The 27572-nt window shown below is 43.1% G+C and overlaps 1 protein-coding gene across 2 annotated transcripts in view; it reads left to right on the top strand.

Moving 5' to 3' along the window:
- The window catches only part of LOC105473230 (F-box protein 42), a 103487-nt gene that overhangs the window by 7167 nt on the left and 68748 nt on the right, over positions 1–27572 (top strand). The window contains exons 1-2 of one of the 2 annotated variants that reach the window (XM_011726927.2): positions 24012–24093; positions 25584–25817. Coding sequence is in view for 1 of the 2 variants with exons in the window: in XM_011726925.2 (XP_011725227.1) it covers positions 23844–24093 (250 nt within the window). In the remaining variant the exon portion in view is untranslated. Of the gene's footprint in view, positions 1–23826; positions 24094–25583; positions 25818–27572 lie in introns of those variants that run through there. The other variant, XM_011726925.2, reaches the window with a different exon arrangement.

Genomic DNA, 27572 nt, shown 5'->3' on the forward strand with positions numbered 1-27572 from the left:
CTAGGTGATTTTAAATTTTTTTTAATTTACTTTTAAAATGTTTTCTTGAGACAGGGTCTTGCTTTGCCACCCAGGCTGGAGCACAGTGGTATAATCATGGCCTACTGCAGCCTGGATATCCCGGGCTTAAGTGATCCTATACCTCAGCCTCACAAGTAGCTGGGACTACAGGTGTGAGCCAGCGTGCTTGGCCAGGTGATTTTTATGATCAGGCGAGCTTGTGAAGCAAAGATTTACTTCGTGTGCACATACATCACTGTCCTTTAGGTTTCCTGGGGATAAGATATAATCAAGACATTATCTACCTTTCATAAATTCATAATCTGTTCCAGCTGTGCAGGTATTAATAAAAAATGTATAATCTGGTTATGGAGAAAATTTACATAAAAACATAACTATGGCTGGGCATGGTGCCTCACGCCTGTAATCCCAGCACTTTGGGTGGCCGAGGCGGGTGGATTATGAGGTCAAGAGATCAAGACCATCCTAGCCAACAGGGTGAAACCTTGCCTCTACTAAAAATACAAAAATTAGCTGGGTGTGGTGGCACGTGCCTGTAGTCCCAGCTACTCAGGAGGCTGAGGCAGGAGAATCACTTGAACCTGGGAGGCGGAGGTTGCAGTGAGCCAAGATCATGCCCTTGCACTCCAGCCTGGCAACACAGTGAGACTCCATCTCAAAAAACAAACAAACAAAACTATAGCAATGTGAAATAGTATGAAACTGTGTCAGTAAGTAATGGTATAGATAGACTTCTGGAAATGATTAATGTGGAATGGAGTAGAAAATGACTTGTGATGGAAGGAGGTACTCTCCTCTGGTCTAGAGAAATGAGTGTTTAGGAGGCAGAAGCAGGAAAGCATTCCTTTGCCCTGACCACCACTAGAAAAACAATAAATGACCGCTGGGCAGGGTGGCTTAGCCTGTAATCCCAGCCCTTTGGGAGGCTGAGATGGGCAAATCGCTTGAGGTTGGGAGTTTGAGACCAGCCTGGCCAACATGGTGAAACCCTGTCTCTACTAAAAATACAAAAATTAGCTGGGGGTGATGGTGCGCACCTGTAATCCCAGCTACTCAGGAGGCTGAGGCAGGAGAATTGCTTGAACTCGGGAGGCGGAGGTTGCAGTGAGCCAAGATTGTGCCACTGCACTCCAGCCTGGGCAAAAGAGCAAAACACCGTGTCAAAAAAAAAAAAAAAGAAAAGAAAAAAGACAAATGGAAATAAAACGTTCCATTCCATCACAGCATCTTGTTAAAATGTATTATGTTCTTTGCAGAATATTTTTGTTTATCAGTGGGGAAGCTGGCTTTATATGCCACCCGAGAGATTTGATAGGAGAATTGTGGGATTATAAAGTACTTTGAATTCCTCTTGAAACACTATTTTTACCATGCTTCTGGTCTGCTCACATTTAGTGAATTCCTGGAGACTGCAGAATAATCTCTAGATTGATGAGGCAAGAGGCTAGAGTTAGAACAGTTAGGTAGGTGTCTACTATTGTAGTTCAAGTGTGGATGACAATGACCAGCATCAAAGCAGGGGGATAACAATAAAAGGTAGGACATTTTGAAGAAAGAGCTAATAGAGGAAAGTGAAAGTCTATATCCATATATCCAAGACAAGATGTCATGCAACGTTGTTATTCTTTTTTTTTTTTTTTTTTTTTTTTGGAGATAGGGCCCATGCTCTGTTCCTCAGGCTGGAGTGCAGAGGCTCACTGCAGCTTCAACCTCAGTGCTCAAGCGATCCTCCCTCCTTGGCCTCCTAAGTCTCAGTCTCACGCCTGAGACTACAGGCATGAGCCACTGTGTCTGGTCTATTCTTTTTTTTTTTTTTGAGATGGAGTCTCGCTCTTTTACCCATGCTGGAGTACAGTGGCATGATCTCTGCTCACTGCAACCTCTGCCTCCTGGGTTCAAGCAATTCTCCTGCCTCAGCCTCCCAAGTAGCTGAAATTACAGATGCCTGCCACCGTGCCCAGCTAATTTTTGTATTTTTGGTAGAGACGGGGTTTCACCATGTTGGGCAGGCTGGTTTTGAACTCCTGACCTCAGGTGATCCGCCCACCTTGGCCTCCCAAAGTGCTAGGATTACAGGCGTGAGCCACTGTGCCCGGCCTGGCCTATTATTCTTTTGAGGGTGGTTTAAAGTTAATTGCAATGACTGATTTATACTATCTCTTAAAAAAGAATAAATGGAGTCATATGATTGGGTTCAAATCTGGTTCTGTATAATCATGGGCACGTTAATTTATCTGAGCTTCAATTATCCTCATCTGATAAAACAGGATTGATAATATGTTTTTCATAGAGTTGAGGTAAAGATTAAATGACATAAGGCACCTGGCACATACTCCCAATACCTGTTGATTCCATTTTCTCATCTAGTGTTGACATCAGCTACATTTTAGTGGTTCCTTAGGACCTTGATACTCAAGGTCCACAAACTGGCAGTGCTGGCATCATCAAGGTGAGAATGCAGAATGTCAAGTTCCACCCAAGGCTTACTAAATCTGAATCTATGAACTAGATTCACATTAAAATTTGATAAGCATTGGAACCTTAGGAGATTTTGAATGAGATTTCCTCCTTTTCCTCTTTTCATCATGAGAGTACCTAATGATTTGGTTGTTCTTTTATCTTTGGACAGTTGGTTTGGTGTGCACTCTTAGCTGAAACTATTTTAGATAAAATATGTGCACATGTGTTTGGAAAGACAGTCCAATTGCAGAAATGTTTATATGTATTATCATTTTCGAGACAGGGTTTCCCGCTCTTATTGCCCAGACTAAAGTGCATTGGCGTGATCTCTGCTCACCACAACCTCCACCTCCCAGGTTCAAGTGATTCTCCTGCCTCAGCCTCCCAAGTAGCTATTATTACAGGCACTTGCCACCATACCCGGCTATTTTTTCTATTTATTAGTAGAGACGGGGTTTCACCATGTTGGCCAGGCTAGTCTTGAACTCCTGACCTCAGGTGATTCACCCGCCTTGGCCTCCCAAAGTGTTGGGATTACAGATGTGAGCCACCGCACCCACCCCAGACATCCTTCTATGAATATGTCCAAATTAAACCTTGGCAAAGCTAGGGATGGTGGCTCATGCCTGTAATCCCAGCACTTTGGGAGGCTGAGGCAGGTGGATTGCTTGAGGTCAGGAGTTTGAGACCAGCCTGACCAACGTGGTGAAACCCCTCTCTACTAAAAATACAAAACTTAGCCAGGTGTGGTGGTGTGCGCTTGTAATCCCAGCTACTCAGGAGGCTGAGGCAAGAGAATTGCTTTAACCCAGGAGGTAGAGGTTGCAATGAGCCAAGATCACACCACTGCTCTCCAGCCTGGGCGACAGAGCTAGACTACATCTCAAAAACAAAACAAAACAAAACAAAAAATGCAACAAGAACAAAGAATCATAGAGGTGGGAAGAGAGAATATTACGATCATTTGGCTGAAGGAGAGAGGAATAGACCAGAGTGAGGAGAGGCACACAAAAAGTGAGATTAGGCCAGACGCGGTGGCTCATGCCTATAATCCCCACACTTTGGGAGGCTGAGGCAGGCAGGTCAGCTGAGGTCAGGAGTTCAAGACCAGCCTGGCCAACATGGTGAAACCCCATCTCTACTAAAAACAGAAAAATTAGCTGGGCATGGTGGCGGGAGCCTGTAATCCCAGCTACTCGGGAGGCTGAGGCAGGAGAACCGCTTGAACCTGGGAGGTGTTCAGTGAGGTTGCAGTGAGCTGAGATCGCACTATTGTACTCCAGCCTGAGCAACAAGAGTGAAACTCCGTATCAAAAACAAAACAAGACAAAACTTGAATTTTCAAGAATAGGCATTAAAACAGTCAAAAGGTTTTTTTTTCCTTGGTGCAACGGAGTCTTGCAGTGTCACCTGGGCTGGAATGCAATGGTGTGATCTTGGCTCACTGCAACCTCCACCTCCCAGGTTCAAGCGGTTCTCCTGCCTCAGCCTCTTTAGTAGCTGGGATTACAGGTGACCACCACCACGCCCAGCTAATTTTTTGTATTTTTAGTAGAGACAGGGTTTCACCATGTTGGCCAGGCTGGTCTCGAACTCCTGACCTCAGGTGATCCACCCGCCTCAGCCTCCCAAAGTGGTAGGATTACAGGTGTGAGCCACCGTGCTTGGCCCAGTCAAAAGTTTTTGACCCAGATTTGCATCATGAAGTTTAATACTACAGCAAAATTAAGAATAGATTGAAGAAGGAAGAAGGAAGGAAGTGGGAAACCAGCTAATTCTCTCTGTTGCGAGAGATTAGTTAAGAAGTGATATGAGCTGGGGGCATGGTGTCTCACACCTGTAATTCCAGCACTTTTGGATGCCAAGACAGGAGGATCACTTGAGCCCAGGAGTTTGACCAGCCTGGGTGATGTGGCAAAACCCTGGCTCTACAAAATAAAAAAAAGTAGCTGGGTTTGGTGGTGTGCTTCTGGACTCCCAGCTTCTTGGGAGGTTGAGGCAGGAGTGATCCCAGGTGGACTCCTGGCCTCAAACAATCCTCCCACCTCAGACTCCTGAGTCGCTGGGATTAGAGACACAAGCCATCATGTCGGTAATTTTATTTATTTTCTTTTCTCTTTTTTTTTTTTTGAGACAGAGCCACCAAGCCTGGCTAATTTTTTTTTTTTTTTTTTTTTTTTGTACAGACAAGGTTTTACTGTGTTGCCAAGGATGGTGTTGAACTCCTGGGCTCAAGCTATTAGCTCACCTTGGCTTCCCACAGTGCTAGGATTACAGGAGTGAGCCACTGCATGTGGCCATTATTAAAATAGTTTTTTCTTCCTGATACTATCTTAGGATCACTGTTTACCCTTCTAAAACTCCATTTAATTTGTATTTGCTTTAAGGAATTTCAGTGTTTAAGAATAAAAGAACTTTGAATGTTTTTGCATACCTGTTTGCTTGTATGAGTCATCTTCATGTACTATTTAGCATTTCTCCTATTTGGGGTTCTGATTTGTAGTTTGCAGCATTAGGAAGTAACAGAGAACTGGATAACTCACAACAACCTTGGTATTATCTTTTGTATGATGTTATTGTGTTGTTGGGAATTCTGTTAAGTGTATGTCAGTTTAATTTTAGTTTGTAAACTGATACAGACTAGTAAACATGAAGCAGTGAAATTATGTTCTTAGTTGTGGGTTATTTTAAACTTTATTGAAAAGTGGACTGTTTAAAATAGACCATATCATTGGCCTTTTGCTCCAAGTGCCAGGGAGGTGTTCTCAGGGCATTAGTCTTATCTGTAGAATCAGTCTTAAATGAAGTGAACACTTTTGTCTTCCCCATATTTGTGTCTGGTAGCTGAATTTCATATTATAAGCTATCTTTGAATATATTTGTATTCTGCACAGTCATCACTTGTTTTCATAGAAATGGTATAGAACATAGCCTTTTGAAGTTTCTGATGGATTATTACTTTTTCCATACAGTTGATACAGTATGCAAAATCAATTTTCCTGATATCATAGCAAATTTATAGAAGGTCAGAGATGGAAATTAGTTTTCTGGATTCCATCCCTTTAAATGCTGACTCTTAAAATTGAACTAGTATTAACTGTTTTCAGGCATAACACTGCCCATCTGAAATACAGTATGATTCAACACACATAAGAAGACAGTTGGTACTGGCAATTTTCACATTTCTGGACACCACATCTTTTTTTTTTTTTTTTTTTTGAGACGGAGTCTTGCTCTGTAGCCCGGGCTGGAGTGCAGTGGCCGGATCTCAGCTCACTGCAAGCTCCGCCTCCCAGGTTTACACCATTCTCCTGCCTCAGCCTCCCGAGTAGCTGGGACTACAGGCGCCCGCCACCGCGCCCGGCTAGTTTTTTGTATTTTGTAGTAGAGACGGGGTTTCACGGTGTTCGCCAGGATGGTCTCGATCTCCTGAGCTCGTGATCCGCCCGTCTCGGCCTCCCAAAGTGCTGGGATTACAGGCTTGAGCCACCGCGCCCGGCCTGGACACCACATCTTAAAGCATATTTTCCTTAAAGGAAACTCGTGGCTGTGCATTTTTGCATCTTGATTGCTTTAGTGCTGTTGTGACTTTATTGGAACCATAGCAATGAGAAGTAAATTGTAGATTTTATTTTTTCATACTTCAGTTAATTTTTTTTTTTTAAGACATGGTCTTATACTGTTACAGGCTGGAGTGCAGTGGTGCAATCTTCAAGTGATCTTCCCACCTCAGCCGCCCACATAGCTGGGACTACAGGTGCACACCACCATACCTGGCATTTTTTTTTTCTTCTTGGAGATGGGGGTCTCAGTATTTTGCCCAGGCTGGTCTTGAGCTCATGGCCTCAAGCGATTCTCTGTTGTCAGTCTTCTGAGTTGCTGTGATAATAGGCATGAGCCACCACTCCTGGCTCTTAATGTGGGTTTTAATTAGGCAAGTGGTTAATAAGCAAAATTGTAACTTATGAAGTGGTGAAAAGTAGAAACTATCTGTAGTATTTATCTAATGTTGGCTAAAGTCTTGTAGGCCACCTCACTCAACAAATATTTATATAACTTTGAGATAATGAAGATACTGTACAAAATAAATAGAAGGTCAGAGGAATACTTAATTGGCTGGAGGGGATAGAAGAACCTCAAGAAGAGGTAACTCTTATGTAACAGAGTAGGAATTTGTCCTACTGGCAAGTACGAGTATGGTATTTCAGCAAGAGGGGATGGCCAGCAAGAGCAGAGACCAATGAGAAAGGAGTTTAAGGTATTTCACAAACAAGTACTTCAGATGACTGAATTGAAATCTGTTGGAAAAAGCCATTACTCTTCTCATTGTTAAATTCATGACATGCTTTGGTCACTATTGCCTGATAATTTTATTCATTTTATCAAAAATATTCATTAGTCGAGGCCAGGCACAGTGGCTCACACCCGTAATCCCAGCACTTTGGGAGGCTGAGGCAGGCAGATGACTTGAGGTCGAGAGTTCTAGACCAACTTGACCAACATGGTGAAACCCTATCTCTACTAAAAATATAACAATTAGCTGGGCATGGTGGCACATGTCTGTAATTCCAGCTACTCAGCAGCTTGAGGCAGGAGAATCACTTGAACTCTAGAGACGGGGGTTGCAGTGAGCTGAGTTTGTGCCACTGCACTCTAGCCTAGGTGACAGAACGAGAGACTCCATCTCAAAAAAAAAAAAGAAAAGAAATTCATTAGTTGAAACATTGTTGGTAGGAGTAGTTAAACCAAATAAGATTTATTTTTCAGGGTCCAGGAGAATAACTTTATTTGCTTACTAAATCCCAATATAGCAATGTCATTTATTAAATTTTTTCATCAATTCCATAAGCATTCTTTTTTTGGAGAATAATAGATATATTTAATCTTCCTTCATTCAACTATGGCAATGGTAATAATAACAATGTGCCTTCCTTCTGTGTTGCAGCAATTTAAAATTTTTAAGCTATAAATTTTAAGTGCAAGCAAAGCTCTCAGTGTGTGTGATTAAATTTATTGAAGGTGGCAAAGAGGGAATTACATTTTTATTTCACTTGTTTTTCCCTGTCCTAAATCTGTTACCCCAGAATGAACAAATATGCTGTATCAGAAGTGACTAAATATTAGAGTTAATGAGATATAACCAGCAACTGATATAATATACTTTTTCTTTTTTTTTTGGAGATGGAGTTTTGCTCTTGTTGCCCAGGCTAGAGTGCAATGGCACCATCTCGGTTCAACACAACCTCCACCTCACGGGTTCAAGCGATTCTCCTGCCTCAGCCTCCCAAGTAGCTGGGATTACACGCATGTACCACCATGCCTGACTAATTCTGTATTTTTAGTAGAGGCGGGGTTTCTCCATGTTGGTCAGGCTGATCTCAAACTCCTGACCTCAGGTGATCTGCCCGCCTCAGCCTCCCAAAGTGCTGGGATTACGGGTGTGAGCCACCACGCCTGGCTGCATTTTTTTTTTTATTTTTTGAGACTGAGTCTTGCTCTGTTGCCCTCTAGTGCAATCTCAGCTCACTGAAACCTCCGCCTCCCTGATTCAAGTGAAAATCCTGCCTCAGCCTCCTGAGTAGCTGGGATTATAGGTGCCCACCACCATGCTGGACTAATTTTTGTATTTTTAGTAGAGAAAGGGTTTCACCATATTGGCCAGGCTGGTCTCGAACCCCTGACCTCAGGTGATCCATCCGCCTTGGCCTCCCAAAGTGCTGGGATTACAGGCGTGAGCCATCGCACCCGGCCGGTTTTTACTTTTGTTTTGTTTTTTTGTTTTTTGGTTTTTTTTGTTGTTGTTGTTTGAGACGGAGTCTCGCTCTGTCACCCAGGATGGAGTGCAGTGGTGCGATCTCTGCTCACTGTAAGCTCCACCTCCCGGGTTCATGCCGTTCTCCTGCCTCAGCCTCACGAGTAGCTGGGAGCACATGAGCCTGCCACCATGCGTGGCTAATTTTTTGTATTTTTAGTAGAGACAAGGTTTCACCATAGCCAGGATGGTCTCAAACTCCTGACCTCAGGTGATCTGCCCGCCTCAGCCTCCCAAAGTGCTGGGATTACAGGTGTGAGCCACCGCACCCAGTCCGGTTTTTACTTTTTAATTAAATTATTATTATTATTTGTTTTTGAGATGGAGTCTCACTCTGTCACCAGGCCAGAGTATAGTGGCGCTGTCTCGGCTCACTGCAACCTTCGCCTCCCAGTTAAAGCGATTCTCCTGCATCAGCCTCCCAAGTAGCTGGGGACTACAGGCACACGCCACCACACCCAGCTAATTTTTGTATTTTTATTTTATTTTATTTTATTTTTGAGACAGAGTCTTGCTCTTGTTGCTCAGGCTGGAATGCAATGGTGGGATCTTGGCTCACTGCAACCTCCACCTCCGGAGTTCAAGTGATTCTCCTGCCTCAGCCTCCCAAGTAGCTGGGATTACAGGTGCCCACCACCATGCCCAGCTAATTTTTTGTGTCTTTAGTAGAGATGGGGTTTCACAATGTTGGCCTGGCTGGTCTCGAACTCCTGATGTCAGGTGATTCACCTTCCTCAGTCTCCCAAAGTGCTGGGATTACAGGTGTGAGCCACTGCACCCAGCCAATTTTTGTATTTTTAGTAGAGACAGGTTTTCACCATGTTGGCCAGGATGGTCGCAATCTCTTGACCTTGTGATCTGCCCGCCTTGACCTCCCAAAGTGCTGGGATTACAGGTGTGAGACACCGTGTCTGGCCAAATTAATTAATTTTTGTGGTGGACAGGATCTCACTCTGTCACACAGGCTGGAGCGCAGTGGAAGACCATAGCTCCCTGTAGCCTCCACCTCTTCGACTCAAGCCATCCTTCCACCCTAGCCCCCCAAGTAGCTGCCACCACACCCAGCTAATTTTAAAAAATTTTTTGTAGAAACGGGGCCTAGTCTGTGTTGCCCCGGCTGGTCTTGAACTCCTGGGCTCAAGTGATCCTCCCATCTTGGCCTCTCAGAGTGCTGGGAATACAGGCATGAGCCCCTGCACCCTGCCTACTTTAAATTTTTAACCTTCATTTCCCCATTATGAATTTCCTGTCATAGATACACAGAAAGTTTTATTTACCCAAGGTATGCAGGAATGAAATTACTTTCTATCCATTGTAAAACTAGCTTAGTGTCTAGCTACATTGTATGATGATAATATAATAACTTCACCTAGGTGGAGACAAGTTAGGAAGGTAGCGGAAATTATGCTCTACTGCTGGAAGTGAGAGGAAAACGTACATGCACAGATTATTTGGAAATCTGCAGGGGAGAGTCCCCTCTTCCCCCCCCGGCCCGAGACGGAGTCTTGCTCTGTTTCCCAGGCCGGAGTACAATGGCGAGATCTTGCCTCACTCCTGCCTCTGCCTCCTGGGTTCCAGTAATTCTGCCTCAGCCTCCCGAGTAGCTGGGCTTTCAGGTGTGTACCACCACACCCGGCTAATTTTTTGTATTTTTAGTAAAGATGGGGTTTCACCATTTTGGCCAGGCTGGTCTCAAACTCCTGACCTCATGATCTGCCTCCCTTGGTCTCCCAAAATGCTGGGATTACAGGCATAAGCCACTGCACCCGGCCTTTTTTTTTTTTTTTTTCTTAATCAGTTATATCAATATGAATTTGTGGATATTCATTTTGTACTTTGGGATTCATTGATTGATTGGTTGATTGATTTAGAGATGGAGTCTCGCTCTGTCACCCATGTTGGAGGGCAGTGGTGTGATCTCGGCTCACTGCAGCCTCCGCCTCCCTGGTTCTAGCAGTTCTCCTGCCTCAGCCTCCCGAGTAGCTGGGACTACAGGTGCACACCACCACACCTGGCTAATTTTTTGTATTTTAGTAGAAACGGGATTTCACCGTGTTGCCCAGGCTGGTTTCGAACTCCTGAGTGCAGGCACTCCACCCGCCTCAGTCTGCCAAAGTGCTAGGATTACATGCATGAGCCACAGCACCTGGCCTCTACTTTGGGTTTTAATCCAATACCAATTTATTTTGTGGCCCAGCTGTTTCAGTTTTGACCATCAGGAGCTCTTTGATCAGTCTCCTTTGCCCCTTTTACACAATCCCATCAATTTTCTTTTGTTTTTAGGGCACTTCCTTACTTTGTGGCAGTACTGGATTCTCCAGGCTCTTCTTATATATTTCCTGTCCTTCTCCTGGATTCTGCCATTTCACCAAGGAGCCCTGGTTTATTTTATTGGAGAATGGCATTAGAAAGAACATCTGGGTGCTAGGTATGCTTATTACTTGTAGGCCCTTTCAGTTAACAGAACAAGGTGGTAGATGAGTGTATACTAACACATGTATATATATGTGTGTGTATGTATTATACCCCAATTGTAAATATTTCTATATGTAACCATCTGTATCTATTTAAACATGAGTTCATCCTGTCTCCTACTCTAATCCATTATCACAGGATCATTCTATTCTCCTTCCTTGACTGACTGTAAATTCCCACTCCAATAAGAAACTTGGGTCTAGCCATCTGCCAACTATTTACTTAATCGTTCAATACCAGTATACATATATGGCTAGATTAGTATTGCTAGCCTCTACTTTTGTGAGAAACAACTTTGTTAAGTAGAGACTAGTGCTTATATGCAGTTTCTTTTGCCTTTATAGTTTTACAGATGCCCCTTGTTTCCAAAGTTACGTTAACATCTTTTCCTCCACCCAAGGTGGTCTCATATATTTGTAATGTAGTTAGATTATTTTGTCATAATCTGGGATCCCCCAGCCTCCTAAATATGTGTTTTGTTTTGTTTTTTTAAATTACATCTATTAAATTTCACTCTTTGATGCTGTGGGTTTTGACAAATGTGGATTGTTAGCTTTGAGTCTTACTGGTTTCATAGAAAACCTTGGAATTTCTCATAGTGGCAATTGTCAGTATAAGCTAAGTGACTTGGATATGTCTATCATTTTGATTGTTTAAAACTTTTCTAGCTGGGCGTGGTGGATCCCCCCGCCCCCGTAATCCCAACACTTTGGGAGACTGAGGCGGGTGGATCACTGGAGGTCAGGAGTTTGAGACCAGTCTGGCCAATATGGTGAAACCCAGTCTCTACTAAAAATATAGAAATTATCCGGGTGTGGTGGTGTGTGTCTATAGTCCCAGCTATTTGGGAGGCAGAGGTAAGAGAATTGCTTGAACCTGGGAGGCAGAGGTGGCAGTGAGCCAAGATTGCGCCTTTGCACTCCAGCCTGAGCGACAGAGTGAGACTCCGTCTTAAAAAACTAAACAAAAACTTTCCCATCTTAAAATAAAAGAGATCGTGTTTACTTTGCAGTAATTCATCCAGCTCTGCTCTTAGGATGGTCACTTTTCTGTGTTACTTGGATTTTAAAATGCTTTAAAGAATTGAATGGTTTGGGCGAAATACTTTAGGCTCTATCTTTAACTCTGAATCTATTTATCTTTCTAATTTTGAACTCCTTTTAATGTTTTTTTTCTGGGACTTATCACAATTAAAAGTTAGCATTTTTGTTTTGTTTTGGTTTTTGGTTTTTCAGCTGGGCTCCTGACGGTATTGCAGATTTACATAAAAGTGTAATTATGTCTTTGCTTAAGATTTATTTTTATTTCAGTAAATTCGTCAATGAAGAAGGATAGATTTTATGCTCTACTCTCAACTAAGATGAAGTGTCTTACAGATGGCTTTGTGCTTATGGTCATAAGCAAGGCAATGTGAACGTGTGGTTCAGTGAAGTCTTTCAACACTGAACACCTCAAGAGTATACTTTGCAACCAGAAGTGAGTCATTAACACCCCTCATCAGTAAGGGACTTTATGATCTTCATCAGAAAATCACTGATATTGATAAGGTGTCTACTAATGTGCCAGACGTACAAAGATAAATATGGCTTAGTCTCTGCTCTCAAGTAGTGTATAGTCTAATGGGGAAAAAAAGGAAGTTAAAATGACGTTTAGAAGTGGGTCAGGCCGGGCGCGGTGGCTCAAGCCTGTAATCCCAGCACTTTGGGAGGCCGAGACGGGCGGATCACGAGGTCAGGAGATCGAGACCATCCTGGCTAACACGGTGAAACCCCGTCTCTACTAAAAAATACAAAAATCTAGCCGGGCGAGGTGGCGGGCGCCTGTAGTCCCAGCTGCTCGGGAGGCTGAGGCAGGAGAATGGCGTAAACCCGGGAGGCGGAGCTTGCAGTGAGCTGAGATCCGGCCACTGCAGTCCAGCCTGGGCGACAGAGCGAGACTCCGTCTCAAAAAAAAAAAAAAAAAAAAAAAAGAAGTGGGTCATAGAGAGAGATGGTGCTATGTAAGTGAGCAGGCTTCCTGGTTGACACGTTTTGGGATTAGAAAGATTAAATGGTTCATAGTAAACTGAATGTTTTCGGAGCAGGCCTATCTTATTTAAGGGCCTTTAGCCATTACTCAGATGACATTTGTGTAGCTCATCTCCATGTTTTGTTAGTTTGTTTAAATTACGTGAGTAATGAAAGGTGTAGTTGATTTTGGCTTATGTGTTTCAGATGACTTATAAATCCTAGAAAAAAAATCACCTATCAGAATTAACATGATTCTGGCTTGTGTGTTTTAGATGACTTATAAATCCTTAAAAAAAATCACCTATCAGAATTAACGCAAGAATATATTTTTTCTTTTTTCTTTCTTTCTTTTTTTTTTTTTTGAGACAGAGTCTTGCTCTGTCGCCCAGGCTGGGGTGCAGTGGCCGGATCTCAGCTCACTGCAAGCTCCGCCTCCCGGGTTTAGACCATTCTGCCTCAGCCTCCCGAGTAGCTGGGACTACAGGCGCCCGCCACCTCGCCCGGCTAGTTTTTTGTATTTTTTTAGTAGAGACGGGGTTTCCCCGTGTTAGCCAGGATGGTCTCGATTTCCTGACCTCGTGATCCGCCCGTCTCGGCCTCCCAAAGTGCTGGGATTACAGGCTTGAGCCACCGCGCCCGGCCTTTTTTTTTTTTTTTTTTTTTGAGACAGGGTTTGGTTCTGTTGTCCAGGTTGCAATAAAGCAGTGTGATCTTGGCTCACTGCAACCTCTACCTCCTGGGCTCAAGTGATCCTCCTACTTTGGCCTCCTGAGTAGCTGAGACTACAAGTGTGCACCACCACAGCACGCTAATTTTTGTATTTTTTGTAGAGAGGGAGTTTCACCATGTTGCCCAGTCTGGTCTTGAACTCCTGAACTCAAGTGATCCACTTGCTTTGGCCTCCCAAAGTGCTGGGATTACAGGCATGAGCTACCACACCTGGCCTCAAGAAGAAAATTTAAAACTCAAGTAGTTGTATTAACAATAAAGAGACCGGGCATGGTGGCTCATGCCTGTAATCCCAGCACTTTGGGGGGCTGAGGCAGGTGGATCCCCTGAGGTTGGGAGTTCGAGACCAGCCTGACCAACATGGAGAAACCCCGTCTCTACTAAAAAATACAAAATTAGCCGGGCATGGTGGCGCATGCTTGTAATCCCAGCTACTACAGGAGAATCGCTTGAACTGGGGAGGTGGAGGTTGCACCAAGATCGTGCCATTGCACTCCAGCCTGGGCAACAAGAGTGAAACTCCATCTCAAAAAAAAAAAAAAAAAAAAAAAAGATATATATATACACACACTATATATATATATATACACATACACACTGTATATATACATACACACAAACACACACATATACATATAAATTTGGGCATTAAAGTTCCATCATAACTTTCTTTTTTTTTTTTTTTGAGATGGAGTCTCACTCTGTAGCCCAGGCTGAAGTGCAGTGAGGGGGATCTCGGCTCACTGCAAGCTCCGCCTCCCGGGTTCATGCTATTCTCCTGCCTCAGCCTCCCGAGTAGCTGGTACTACAGTCAACCGCCACCGCGCCCCGCTAATTTTTTGTATTTTCAATAGAGACGGGGTTTCACTGGGTTAGCCAGGATGGTCTCAATCTCCTGACCTTGTGATCCACCCGCCTCGGCCTCCCAAAGTGCTGGGATTACAGGCGTGAGCTACCGCGCCCGGCCTCCATGATACCTTTCTACCAAATAAAATGTTTTGCTGAATTTAAAACATATGGTTCTCCATATGAAATTTTCAACTGGATGCAGTGGCTCACGCCTGTAATCCCAGCACTCTAGGAGGCCGAGGTAGGCGGATCACCTGAGGTCAGGAGTTCGAGACCAGCCTGGCCAGCATGGTGAAACCCTGTCTCTACTAAAATACAAAAATCAGTTGGGCGTGGTGGTGCATGCCTGTAATCCCAGCTACTCTGGAGGCTGAGGTAGGAGAATCACTTGAGTGAGTTCCACTGCACTCCAGCCTAGGTGACAAAGCCAGACTCTGTCTCAAAAACAAAACAACAAAAAAAGAAAGTATATTGATGGGTAGTTTGTGGGAATACTTTATTTTTCCATTTACAAATTTTTCTGTTTTATTAAGGGAATCTTAATTGGGTAACACACTAATGAGTTCACCATTTTTAAAAACTGCAGCTGATATCTGTTATGAAATTTGGTATGCTTTGTAAAATAGCTTCCTGACTTTGCTTGTCGTAATAGCTCAGTCTGCTAATAGCAACAATGGTTGTGCCAAATTATTCTGTTTCTAGGCTTTTTTTTTTTTTGGTCAGACTGTCAGTAATAAGAAGTCTCTAGAGTATACACTTTGTTAGTGTAGAATTTAAAATATTAAATAGTGTGTACTTACGATAAAAACAATTAGGTAAAAAATGTGTTTTTCAGTTTTGTTTTGTTTTTTTGTCTTAAAGGTAACTTTGTTTTGTTGTTGTTGTTGTTTTGGGACAGAATCTTGCTCTGTTGCCCAAGCTGGAGTGCAGTGGCATGATCCTGGCTCACTGCAGCCTCCACGTCTTGGGTTCAAGAGATCCTCCCACCTCAGCCTCCCAAGTAGCTGGGACAACAGGTTTGCACTACCATGCCTGGCTAATTTTTTTTTTTTTTTTGAGGCAGAGTCTCACCAGGCTGGAGTGCAGTGGAGCAATCTCGGCTCACTGCAAACTCCGCCTCCTGGGTTCATGCCATTCTCCTGCCTCAGCCTCCTGAGTAGCTGGGACTACAGGCGCCCGCCACAACGTCCAGCTATTTTTTTGTATTTTTAGTAGAGATGGGGTTTCACCGTGTTAGCCAGGATGGTCTCGATCTCCTGACCTTGTGATCCACCCACCTCGGCCTTCCAAAGTGCTGGGATTACAGGCGTGAGCTACCGCTCCTGGCCAATTTTTGTGTTTTTTATAGAGACAGGGTCTCCCTTTGTTGCTTTGGCTGGTCACGAACTCCTAGGCTCAAGCAATCTGCCCATCTTGGCCTCTCGAAGTGTTGGGTTTACTGGTGTGAGCCACTGCACCCAGCTCTAAAGGTAATTCTGTTAGTGACAAAGGATATCAGTTTAAGGGACAATAATTTGACAATGTTTAATACTTTCACCTTCTCCAATTTTATTCTCTGAAATCTACCTATTCTTTATTTTTGTTATTGTTTTTTGATTTTTTGAAACAGAGTCTTGCTGTGTGACCCAGGCTGGAGTGTAGTTGTGCGATCTTGGCTCACTGCAGCATCAATCTCCTGGCTCAAACGATCCTCGCACCTCAACCCCCCTGTAGCTGGGACTACAGGTGTGCACCACCATGACCAACTAATTTTTGTATTTTTTGTAGAGAAGGGTTTTGTCATGTTGCCTAGGCTGGTCTCAAACTCCTGGACTCAAGTTTTCTGCCTGCTTTGACTTCCCAAAGTGCTTGGATTACAGACGTGAGTCACCACACCTGGCTTCTACCTAATCTTTAAAATTCAGCTGAAATGCTTGTCTGTGAACCTTCCTTATACTGGTTGGAAGCCATCTCTTCCTTGAACCACTAAAGCTTCTTGTTTTGTCTCATAGGTCATTTATTATATAATGTTCTGTGTTGTTATTATTAATTTATGTGTCCTTGGCTCTTAGTGGGCCAATCTGTTTGAGAGCAAATAGTGACATACCTTCTTTTTGTATGTTGTGTGGGAGCTGAGCACAGTATATTTTTTTCTTTTTGTGTTTTTAAATATTTGATAGTAGTCAAGCTTGCAATAAGCACAGTATTTTTACATATAGCAAATGTTTCATTGATATTTGTTGAATGCACGGAGTAGGGTAGAATTTTTAATTTTGTCCTTTTTCCACTTTCTATAACTTTTTCATTTGAGTTGATACAATGATAATGGTGGTATATTCATAAGAAGGCTTATTGTCTTAGATTGAATCACTTTATGATCTTCTATATATCTCTCATTCAACAGTATTTTATATTTTCAAGAGTAGCATTTAGTACTTAGCCTACATTAGTGCTGCTGAGGTGGTTAATTTTATGAGTTCATAATGACATCTGTTCAGGGTTGCTGCTTTGTCCCTAAAACCTCAGAAGCCCTCATGCTGTGGGATGACCGTGGGTGCCTCCATTCAGTCCAGTCCCTTCTTCTTTTTTTTTTTTTACTTTTCAGCCTCCCAAAGTGCTGGAATTACAGGCGTGAGCCACCACACCTGGCCTAATGATGTAATTTCTATTATAAAATAACGACTGGGCACAGTGACTTATACTTGTATTCCCAGCACTTTGGAACATTGGGACGGAGGATCACTTGAGCCTAGGAGTTAAAGGCTGCAGTGAGCTATAATTGTGCCACTGTACAATTATAGCCTGGGTGACAGAGCAGAACCTTATCTTTATTTTTTATTTTATTTATTTATTTTTTTGAGACAGAGTTTCGCTCTTGTTGCCCAGGCTGGAGTACAATGGCATGATCTCGGCTCACTGCAACCTCTGCCTCCCAGGTTCAAGCAATTCTGCCTCAGCCTCCCAAGTAGCTGGGATTACAGGCATGCACCACTATGCCCAGCTAATTTTTGTATTTTTAGTAGAGACGGGGTTTCTCCATGTTGAGGCTGGTCTCGAACTCCTGACCTCAGGTGATTCACACACCCTGGCCTCCCAAAGTGCTGGGATTATAGGCGTGAGCCACGGCGCCCGGCCAGAACCCTATCTTAAAAAAAAACAAAACCCATGCAAGCTCAGCACAAAGGTGTTCTGAGTAGACATGTCAATAAACCGTACACTCATTTGAATGCCTAGTGCTAAGAAGACAAAGATGCCTAGGCCAATGGTCGTGTCCCCAGGGAGCTCAGATTCTAGTACATTCATTCAATCCGTTGGGGAAGCTGAGAAGGTCTAACACAAATGTGAAAGGTGAGAAGGACTTCTTTTAAACAGTTTCATGAAAACTACATTCACTGAGTTAGTATACTTACGTGTGAAAAGTTTATAGGGCTTCTTTTGGCATGAAAACAAGAAAAACTCAGGGTTTCAAAATGCCTCTATATCCTTGGGGGAATATGAGTGATGATTTTGTTACCTAATCATGGAAGTGAAAAAGAAGTGCTATGCAAATTGGTGTTGGGCATGTAATTACAGAGGAGTTGCATCTGAGCTCACCCATGTGTGTTCTCCTTGGCATCTGTTCCTAGGGCCAAATTAGCAAACATGCCCTCAAAGGTGTGGGGTTTGATGTTTTTGTGGAGGGTGTAACAGTTGAATGGTGGAAATTGCTTAATATTGGCTATTACAGCAGTATGAGTCTCTTTATGTTGGCTTGCTATTGTATTTTAAGACAATTTGGAAAGAGTGAGTTTTATTGAATCAAATTTATTCTGATTGGGAAAAATAGTAATGTAAATAATCTTTTGCAGCCTCCATTGATTCATTTTGTTCTGCAACAGACCTTAGGCTTATAGTCTGTCAAAATGTGCAAGGGAGCAACTGTATTTGAGATGCTGTATTTAACTTAAATGTCAACCATGCAGCCAAACTAATCCATTTCTTTGGACTCTTTTCCTTGGTGAATTTTAGAACTGAGTGGAGGTTAAAAACATAAGAAAGTTAGGTTGGGCACGGTGGCTCACGGCTGTAATCCCAGCACTTTGGGAGGCTGAGGTGGGTGGATCACTTGAGGTCAGGAGTTTGAGACCAACCTGGCTAACATGGTGAAACCCTGTTTCTACGAAAAATACAAAAATGTGGTCATGCCACTGCACTCAGCCTGGGGCACAGGGAGAGACTCCCATCTCAAAAAAAAAAAAAAAAATTAGCTGGGCATGGTGGCGCGTGCCAGCTACTTGGGAGGTTGAAGTGGGAGAATCACTTGAACCTGGGAGGCAGAGGTTGCAGTGAGCTGAGATCGTGCCACTTCACTCCAGCCTGGGTGACAGAGTGAGACCCTACTTAAAAAAAAAATTTATATATATGTGTGTATATATATATTTATATATGTATATATATTTATATCTGTGTATATATATGTTTATATATTTTTATATATATATGAGAAAGTTAATAAATCAGGGAAGTTAGCCAGTAGAAAATGATAATATACAAGGGAACAAGTAAGGGGGACTATGGGAAGTGATATTTTTTCCAGTAATAAAAGGCATGGTTTGATTTTTTTTTTTTTTTTTTTTTCCTGATACGGAGTTTGCTTTGGTTGCGCAGGCTAGAGTGCATGGCATGATCTCGGCTTACTGCAACCTCTGCCTCTCCAATCCAAGCCATTCTCTTGCCTTAACCTCCTCAGTAGCTGGGATTACAGGCACCTGCCACCAAGCCCAGCTAGTTTTTTGTATTTTTAGTAGAGACGGGGTTTCACCATGTTGGCCAGGCTGGTCTTGAACTCCTGACCTCAGGTGATCCACCCGCCTTGGCCTCCCAAAGTGCTGGGATTACAGGTATGAGCCACCACACTCAGCATATGTTTTAAGACAGGAATTTGGGCTGGAAATGGAGGTCTCTGTTGTTTGAAAGGCCTCCCTCTAGCAAGTCAGTCATGTTGAAAAACACCTTATCCCCGTGAGCATGGAAGGAGGCCTAACTAGGATCGTTTTTCTTTTCTTTTCTTTTCTTTTTTTTTCTGAGATGGAGTCTTACTCTGTCACCCAGGCTGGAGTGCAGTGGCATAATCTAGGCTCACTGCTACGTTACCTCCCAGGTTCAAGCAATTCTCTTACCTCAGCCTCCCGAGTAGCTGGGACTACAGGCATGCGCCACCATGCCCAGCTAATTTTTGTGTTTTTAGTAGAGACGGAGTTTCACCATGTTGGCCAGGCTGGTCTCAAACTCCTGACCTTGTCATCCGCCTGCCTCAGCTTCCCAAAGTGCTGGGATTACAGGCGTGAACCACCACACCTGGCCTGGGATCCTTTTTTTAATACAGTTTTCAGGAAACCCATTATAATACTCTTCTGCTTTTGAGGAATGAAGGGAATTGCTCCCTTCTCACCATCACTGCCTTTCCCCCACACCACCAGGTGGACTTAAGCCATTCCAGTCCTTCCAAGTAGCCACCAATTGCTGATTATCACTAAGATTCTAATAGCCACTGTGCTAGGACACATTTGTAGTATCATGAGCTTTCAGCCAGTTTGGTAGATAAATTATCTTGGAAGCAATTTTATGAGTTCATGTTTTCATTTTCCTTAATGTGATCCTTCCAGTTTTAAAAGATGTTACACATAATTAGTGCATGAATTACTGCAGTGGTAGAGATGAGGTAGGAGGTTTCTGTTCTCTGCTCTCCCCCCTCTGTCACTTTTTGGAACATTTCAGATCTTTCTCAAAGCCCCAAAGTATATTTCGAGATTACTCTTCTCTTCGTCTCTGTCCCCCGCAATCCACCTTTTCCCAATTCTGGGAAGAACTGGGAAGAGAAGACCCTACTTTCATCAGTGCTAGAGGGAATGCTGGAAATTTGTAAAGTAGGGTGGCATAGTAAATGATCTGGGTAGATGTGTGTGGAGCAAGGGAAATAAATGTATTAAAAAATAATAAAAATATCCCTTCAAAAGGACTGTCCATCTGTAAGGAGGCTAGCTGAAGCTGTTAGCTCCTTTAGTGTCTGCCTCAGCTTTGGAGCCTTCTGCCAGTGGTTGAGCGTAGCAGTGATTAAGAGCTTTGCCTTTTCTGCCCAGTACTACATTCCCCTGAGTGGCTGTCTTTGCTCCCAAGCTCTCTGTTGGACAGGCTTTGTCAGGTCTGCATTGTGGTCTGATGGTTCCTCCTGCCCAATCCTGCTCTTTCTGCACTTCTTCCAGAAGTTACTTACCATTAAACTTTTTTCATTCTGAATTCTGTTTAGCATCTGCTTCTTGGAGAATCTAATCTGCAACACAGTTCTTACATAAAACACCCTATTTCCTTCATTTTACTGGTTTTACCTCAGACTTTGCGTATCATGTCATAGGAGTATAAATGAGATGCCTGTCTCTGTGTGTATGTTTTCTTTGTAGAAAATTTAGGGACTACAGATAAACACAAAGAAGACATTTTTAAAATTATCAATAATGTTCTCACTAGAAGTAACTGCTGATAATGGCTTATTTTGGCAAACTTTATTTATTTAAGATGGAGTCTTGCTCCATCGCCCAGGCTGGAGTGCAGTGGAGCGACCTCAGCTCACTGCAACCTCTGCCTCCCGGGTTCAAGCAATTGTCCTGCCTCAGTCTCCTGAGTAGCTGGGATTACAGGCACGTGCCACCACACCCGACTAATTTTTGTGTTTTTAGTAGACACGGGGTTTCATCATGCTAGCCATGCTGGTCTCAAACTCCTGACCTGGGGTGATCTCCCCGCCTTGGCCTCCCAAAGTTCTGGGATTACAGGCATGAGCCACTGCACCCAGCCAGTATTTTAACAAACTTTAGAGAAATGCATGAGTATTCAGCTCAGTAAATTTTTTACAAACAAAAGACATCTGTGTAACCAGTACCCAATCAGGAAACAGAACTTTACTAGTACCTCAGATACCTCACTTGTAACAGCATAAATTTTGCCTCATTTTGAACTTGATATCATTGTAATCATACAATATATATTCTTCTTCTTTTTTTTTTTTTTTTTCTTCGAGACAGGGTCTCACTCTGTTGCCCAGGCTGGAGTCCAGTGGTGTGATCATGGCTTCCTGTAGCCTCGAACTCTTGGGCTTAAGCAATCCTCCTCTTCAGCCTCCTGGGTAGCTGGGACCACAGATGAGTGCCACCACACCCGGTTAATTATTTTTTTATAGAGATGGTGCCTCATTTTGTTGCCCAGGCTGGTCTCAAATTCCTGACCTCAAATGATCCTCCTGCTTTGGCTTACTAAAGCGTTGGGATTATAGGGATGAGCCACTGTGCTTGCCCATTCTTCTGTGTTCTGTTTTTTGTTTTTGTTTTTGTTTTTGTTTTTGAGATGGAGTCTCGCTGTATTGTCTAGGCTGGAGTGCAGTTGCCCAATCTTGGCTAACTGCAACCTCTGCCTCCCAGGTTCCAGTGATTCTCCTGCCTCATCCTCCCAAGTAACTGGGATTACAGGCACGTGCGCCACCAAGCCTGGCTAAGTTTTGGTTTTTTGTTTGTTTGTTGAGACAATCTCACTCTATTGCCCAGGCTGGAGTGCAGTGGAATGATCTCAGCTCATTGCAACCACTGCCTTCCAGGTTCAAGTGATTCTCATGCCTTAACCTCCCTAGAAGCTGGGACTACAGGCATACGCCACCACGCCCGGCTAGTTTTTGCATTTTTAGTAGAGATGGAGTTTCACCAATGTTGACCAGGCTGGTCTTAAACTCCTGACCTCAGATGATCCGCCTACCTCGGTCCCCAAAGTGCTGGGATTACAGGTGTGAGCCACTGCGCCCGGCCTAATTTTTATATTTTTTAGTAGAGACGGGGTTTCACCATGTTGGCCAGGCTGGTCTTGAACTCCTGACCTCAGGTAATCCGCCCGCCTCGGCCTCCCAAAGTGTTGGGATTACAGGTGTAAGCCACTGCATCTGGCCTTCTATCTTCTTTTGCTTAACATTATGTTTGAGATATTTATTTATATGTATGTAACCTGTGGTTCTTTGCTCTATAATATTTCATGGCAAATGTACCACAATTTATCTGTTCTGTTGTTGATAGACATTCATGTTCTAGTTTTTTACTGCCTGGATCTCTTATGATATTTTCTATTGTAAATATTGCCTTGTATTTGGTATTTTAGCAAGTGAAGCCTATTCTTGGAACATTTACTATCTTCTTTCTTTTTGTTTGTTTGTTTGTTTGTTTGTTTGTTTTTGAGACAGAGTCTTGCTCTGTGGCCCAGGCTGGAGTGCAATGGCATGATCTCGGCTCACTGCACCCTCTGTCTCCCAGGTTCAAGCGATTCTCCTGCCTCAGTCTCCTGAGTAGCTGGGATTACAGGCACGCTCCACTACACCTGGCTAATTTTTGTATTTTTAGTAGAGACGGGGTTTCACCATGTTGCCCACGTTGGTCTCGAACTCCTGACCTAAGGTGATCTGCCCGCCTTGGAATCCCAAAGTGCTGGGATTACAGGCATGAGCCAGTGCACCCAACCAAGAATTACTATATTTTGTAAATGGAAATAACCACTACTAAAAACAGAATTCTATAAATAGAATGATGTCTTTTGTTTCTGGCAAAGTTAACTCGGGGTCAATGCCGCAGTTGCAGGCACTGCTGGCGAGTATTCTCAGGGCAAACAAGAAAAAGGTTAAGTAACTCATCCTGCATAAAAGCTTAGAAAAACTGTTCTTTCCTTTCTTTCTTTCTTTTTTTTTTTTTTTGAGTTGGAGATTCGCTCTTGTTGCCCAGGCTGGAGTGCAGTGGCACCATCTCAACTCACTGCAACTCTGCCTCCCAAGTTCAAGTGATTCTCCTGCCTCAGCCTCCCGAGTAACTGGGATTACAGGCATGTGCCACTAGGCCTGGCTAATTTTGAATTTTTGGTAGAGACGGGGTTTCTGCATGTTGGTCGGGCAGGTCTCAAACTTCTGATTTCAGGCGATTTGCCCGCCTTGGCCTCCCAAAGTGCTGGGATTACAGGTGTGAGCCACCGTGCCTGGCTGAAAACCCGTTATTTCTTAACCTATATTCTCAGAATGTTGTTACTCTTTGCAGGACCCAGAGTTAGTTTTTTCTTCAAAGTTTGGGGTCTTAGATAATTGTTACTGGTCAAGGAGGCTAGTTGCTCTTCTCTTTGCTGTCAGTCAGTCAGATCCTTGAGTTAGAGGAATTGTTGGAGAACAAGTTTTCTGGTTTATGGTTATACCAGAACTTGGCTGCCACTCTGGTTTTCAGTGAAGAGAAAAAATGTAATCAGAAGCCTTTGGGGATGGGCTTGGTATTTGAGCTGTACCTGTCGAATTAAGGTGGCTCACAACTGGTGTTGGAAAGTGCTGAAGAGCAGATTTCATACTGAGAGTGGAAACGAAATTATGAAGAGCTTAGATGTGCATGCCTGAATTGTTTTTGAGCTGCTTTCAGTGCAATACTGATATTTGTATTTTACCTATTACAGCTGTTGAGTGGGATGTCATGGCCAGCTCCTCAGACAGTGAAGATGACAGTTTCATGGCTGTGGACCAGGAAGAAACTGTGCTGGAAGGGACAATGGAGCAAGATGAGGAGCCCCACCCAGTATTGGAGGCTGACGAGACTAGACATAATAGGTCCATGTCGGAGCTGCCAGAAGAGGTTTTGGAGTATATCCTGTCCTTTCTGTCACCATATCAGGAACACAAAACTGCGGCCCTTGTCTGCAAACAGTGGTATCGACTTATCAAAGGTACTGTGGATAGGAGAAAGGTTTATTTATTGATTTCAAATTTCATTGATTTATTTTTAGACTCCAAATTTAGTTTTTTTCCTCCCTTAAATGTATTATGGTTATAAAATCTGGTATTAGACGATACTAGTTTTTCTTTTTTTTCTTACCCTGGTTAGTTCAATGAACAGCTTGAATACTAAAGTATCTAATCCCATTTGCATTTTTTAAAATGAGGATTCTTTTTAAAAGCTTCATATTCTTAGAGTTGATCTGGTTAATCGTATTGTTCTTTTTTTTTTTTTTTTTTTTTTTGAGACAGAGTCTCACTCTGTCGCCCAGGCTGGAATGCAGTGGTGCAATCTCGGCTCACAGCAAGCTCCCCCTCCCGGGTTCATGCCATTCTCCTGCCTCAGCCTCTGGAGTAGCTGGGTCTTCAGGCGCCCATTACCACGCCCGGCTAATTTTTTGTATTTTTAGTAGAGATGGGGTTTCACTGTGATAGCCAGGATGGTCTCGATCTCCTGATCCATCCGCCTCAGCCTCCCAAGTGAATTAATAGTATTGTTCTTGAATGGGCAAAATAGAAATGGATATGGGATAATAGTAATAGCCAATGTGAGCATAGCTTTTATCATGTGTCAAGCACTATTGTAACTGCTTTACATTCACATAGCAAACTATGACTAGAACATACTGCATTTTATAGATGACAGAACTGAGTGAGGCACAGTTAACTTATTTACATGGGTAGTAAATACAGGATTAAAGATTCACATTCAGGCAATCTGGCTTTAGAGTCCATGCTCTGATTAAGGCTGCATATTGTCTCTGAGTAGCTACTTTTAGCAACTGTGCTTTCTTGAAAGCATTTGTCATTTGATTTTATCTCTAAACAGCAAAGACCCTATGTACATCTTTTACTTTTTAAAATGTGTTTCTTGGCCGGGCGCAGTGGCTCACTCCTGTAATCCCAGCACTTTGTGAGGCTGAGACAGGCGGATCACCTGAGGTCAGGAGTTCGAGACCAGCCAGGCCAACAAGGTGAAACCTTGTCTCTACTGAAAATACAAAAATTAGCTGGACGTGGTGGTGGGTGCCTATAATCCCAGCTACTGGGGAGGCTGAGGCAGGAGAATTGCTTGAACCCAGGAGGTGGAGGTTGCAGTGAGCCGAGATCACCCACTGGACTCCAGCCTGGGCGACCGAGCAAGACTCTGGTCCTTTTTTCATCCTTTTCCTAATCAAGATTTCAACTTTTTGCTAAATGTTTAGGTTGCTAGACATGCTGTATTTTTAATTAGCAGAAAGTAGTTAGTGGCTTCATTGCATCTTAAGGGGAAAGGGCCTGCTTTTTGTTTGAAGATGATCAGTCAAGTTGAGTAATTTTTGATCAAGCGAGGGTTGTCTCGATGTGTTCTTTCCTGGGGGAACAAGACAGCCAGAGATATAACAGAGAACAATCTTTAGATCAGAATCAATCAGTTTTAAAATATTTTCCTTGCATCAAGGTGGTTCTCATGGGGAAGGAAGTCCTTGTCAACTCCCAAAGTCCACCTAGAGGGCTAACAGCCAGCTATTGAAACTGCTCTATGGGCCCTGTGCTTATTTGATTATAACTGCTAATACTGGCACACACAGCCTGCTTCTATATTCTGAGTTGACGAGCTCTTCAGGAGAGATTGGCTCCCTGCACTGTGGAAATACATGCTTTCACTTCTCAAATAAAGGGAGGAAAACCACAGGTAAGGGACTGTGATTTAATCAAATATATGAATTTATCCTAGGTTTTCTTTGGCAGTCTTATTTTGGTTTTCTTTTCTTTTTTCTTTTCTCTCTTCTTCTCCCTATCTTATCCTATCCTATCCTTTTCTTTTCTTTTCTTTTTTCTTTCCTTTTCTTTCTTTTTTTATTTTTTTAAGAAAAGAACCCTACCCTAGTACTCACAGTCTTAAATCGATCTTTCTGGCAGAAGTCTCTGATGAGATAGTTTTGTTTCTTTGTTTTTAATTTTAATAGACTTTTTTTTTTTTTTAAGAGCACTTTTAGGTTCACAGCAAAATTCAGCAGGAGAAACAGATTCCTCTGAGCGGGCACAGTGGTTCATGCCTGTATTCCCAGCACTCTGGGAGGCTAATGTGGGCGGATCACTTGAGATCAGGAGTTCAAGACCAGCCTGCCAACATGGTGAAACCTCATCTCTACTAAAAATACAAAAATTAGCTGGGCATGGTGGTGGGTGCTTGTAGTCCCAGCTACTCGGGAGGCTGAGACAGCAGAATTGTTCGAACCTGGGAGGCAGAGGTTGCAGTGTGCCAAGATCGAGCCACTGCACTCGAGTCTGGATGACAGAGTGAGATTCCATCTCAAAAAAAAAAAAAGAAACAAAACCAATTTCTCATTTACCCCCTGTCCTGACACATGTATAGCCTCTCCCATTATCAGCATCCCTCACCAGAGTGGTACATGTGTTACAATTGATGAACCTATACTGAAACATTGTTATTATCCCAAAGTCCATAGTTTACATTAATGTTCATGCTTGGTGTTATGTATTCTATGGGTTTGGATGAATGTATAATGACACATATCCACTGTTATAATATCATAATAGCTTTACTGCCCTAAAAATCCTGTATACTCTCCCTCTTTATCCTTTCCTTCCACCAACCTCTGGCAATCACTGATTTTTTTACTGTCTCCATAGTTTTGCCTTTTCTAGATGGTCATATAGTTGGAATCATATAGTATATAGCCTTTTCTGATTGGTTTCTTTCACTTAGTAATATTTGCATTTAAGTTTCCTCTCTTTTTTTTTTGGAGACAGGGTCTTGCTTTGTTGCCCAGGCTGGAGTGCATTGGCGTGATTTTGGCTAACTGCAACCTCCACCTCCTGGGCTCAAGTGATCCTCCCATCTCAGCCACTGGAATAGCTGGGACCACAGGTGTGCACCACCATGCCTGTGTAATTAAAAAAAAAAATTTTATAGAGATAGGATCTTGCTGTTCCCCAGGCTAGTCTCAAACTCCTGAGCTCCAGTGATTTCCTGCCTCAGCTTCCAAAAGTGCTGGGATTATAGGCGTGAGCCGCCGTTCCCGGCTTCCTCCATTTCTTTTCATGATTTCTTTTTTTGTTAGTGCTGAGTAATATTTCATTGTCTAGATGCACCACAGTTTGTTTACCCATTCAGTTACTGAAAGGGCATCTTGGTTGCTTCCAAGGTTTGACAATTATGAATAAAGCTGGTGTACATCCATGTGCAGGTTTTTCTATGGACATAAGTTTTCAGCTTCTTTGGGTAAATACCAAGGTGCACAATTGCTGGATCATATGGTAAGAGCATGGTTAGTTTTGTAAGGAACTGCCGAACTGTTTTAAGTGGCTGAACCATTTTGTACTCCCACTAGCAGTGAATGAGAGTTCCTTTTGCTCCACAATCTCACCAGCATTTGTAGTAGTAGTTGGGATTTTCATCATTCTCATAGATGTGTAGTGGTAT

This window comes from Macaca nemestrina, chromosome 1 (genome assembly GCF_043159975.1).
Source record: "Macaca nemestrina isolate mMacNem1 chromosome 1, mMacNem.hap1, whole genome shotgun sequence".
Taxonomy (NCBI): domain Eukaryota; kingdom Metazoa; phylum Chordata; class Mammalia; order Primates; family Cercopithecidae; genus Macaca; species Macaca nemestrina.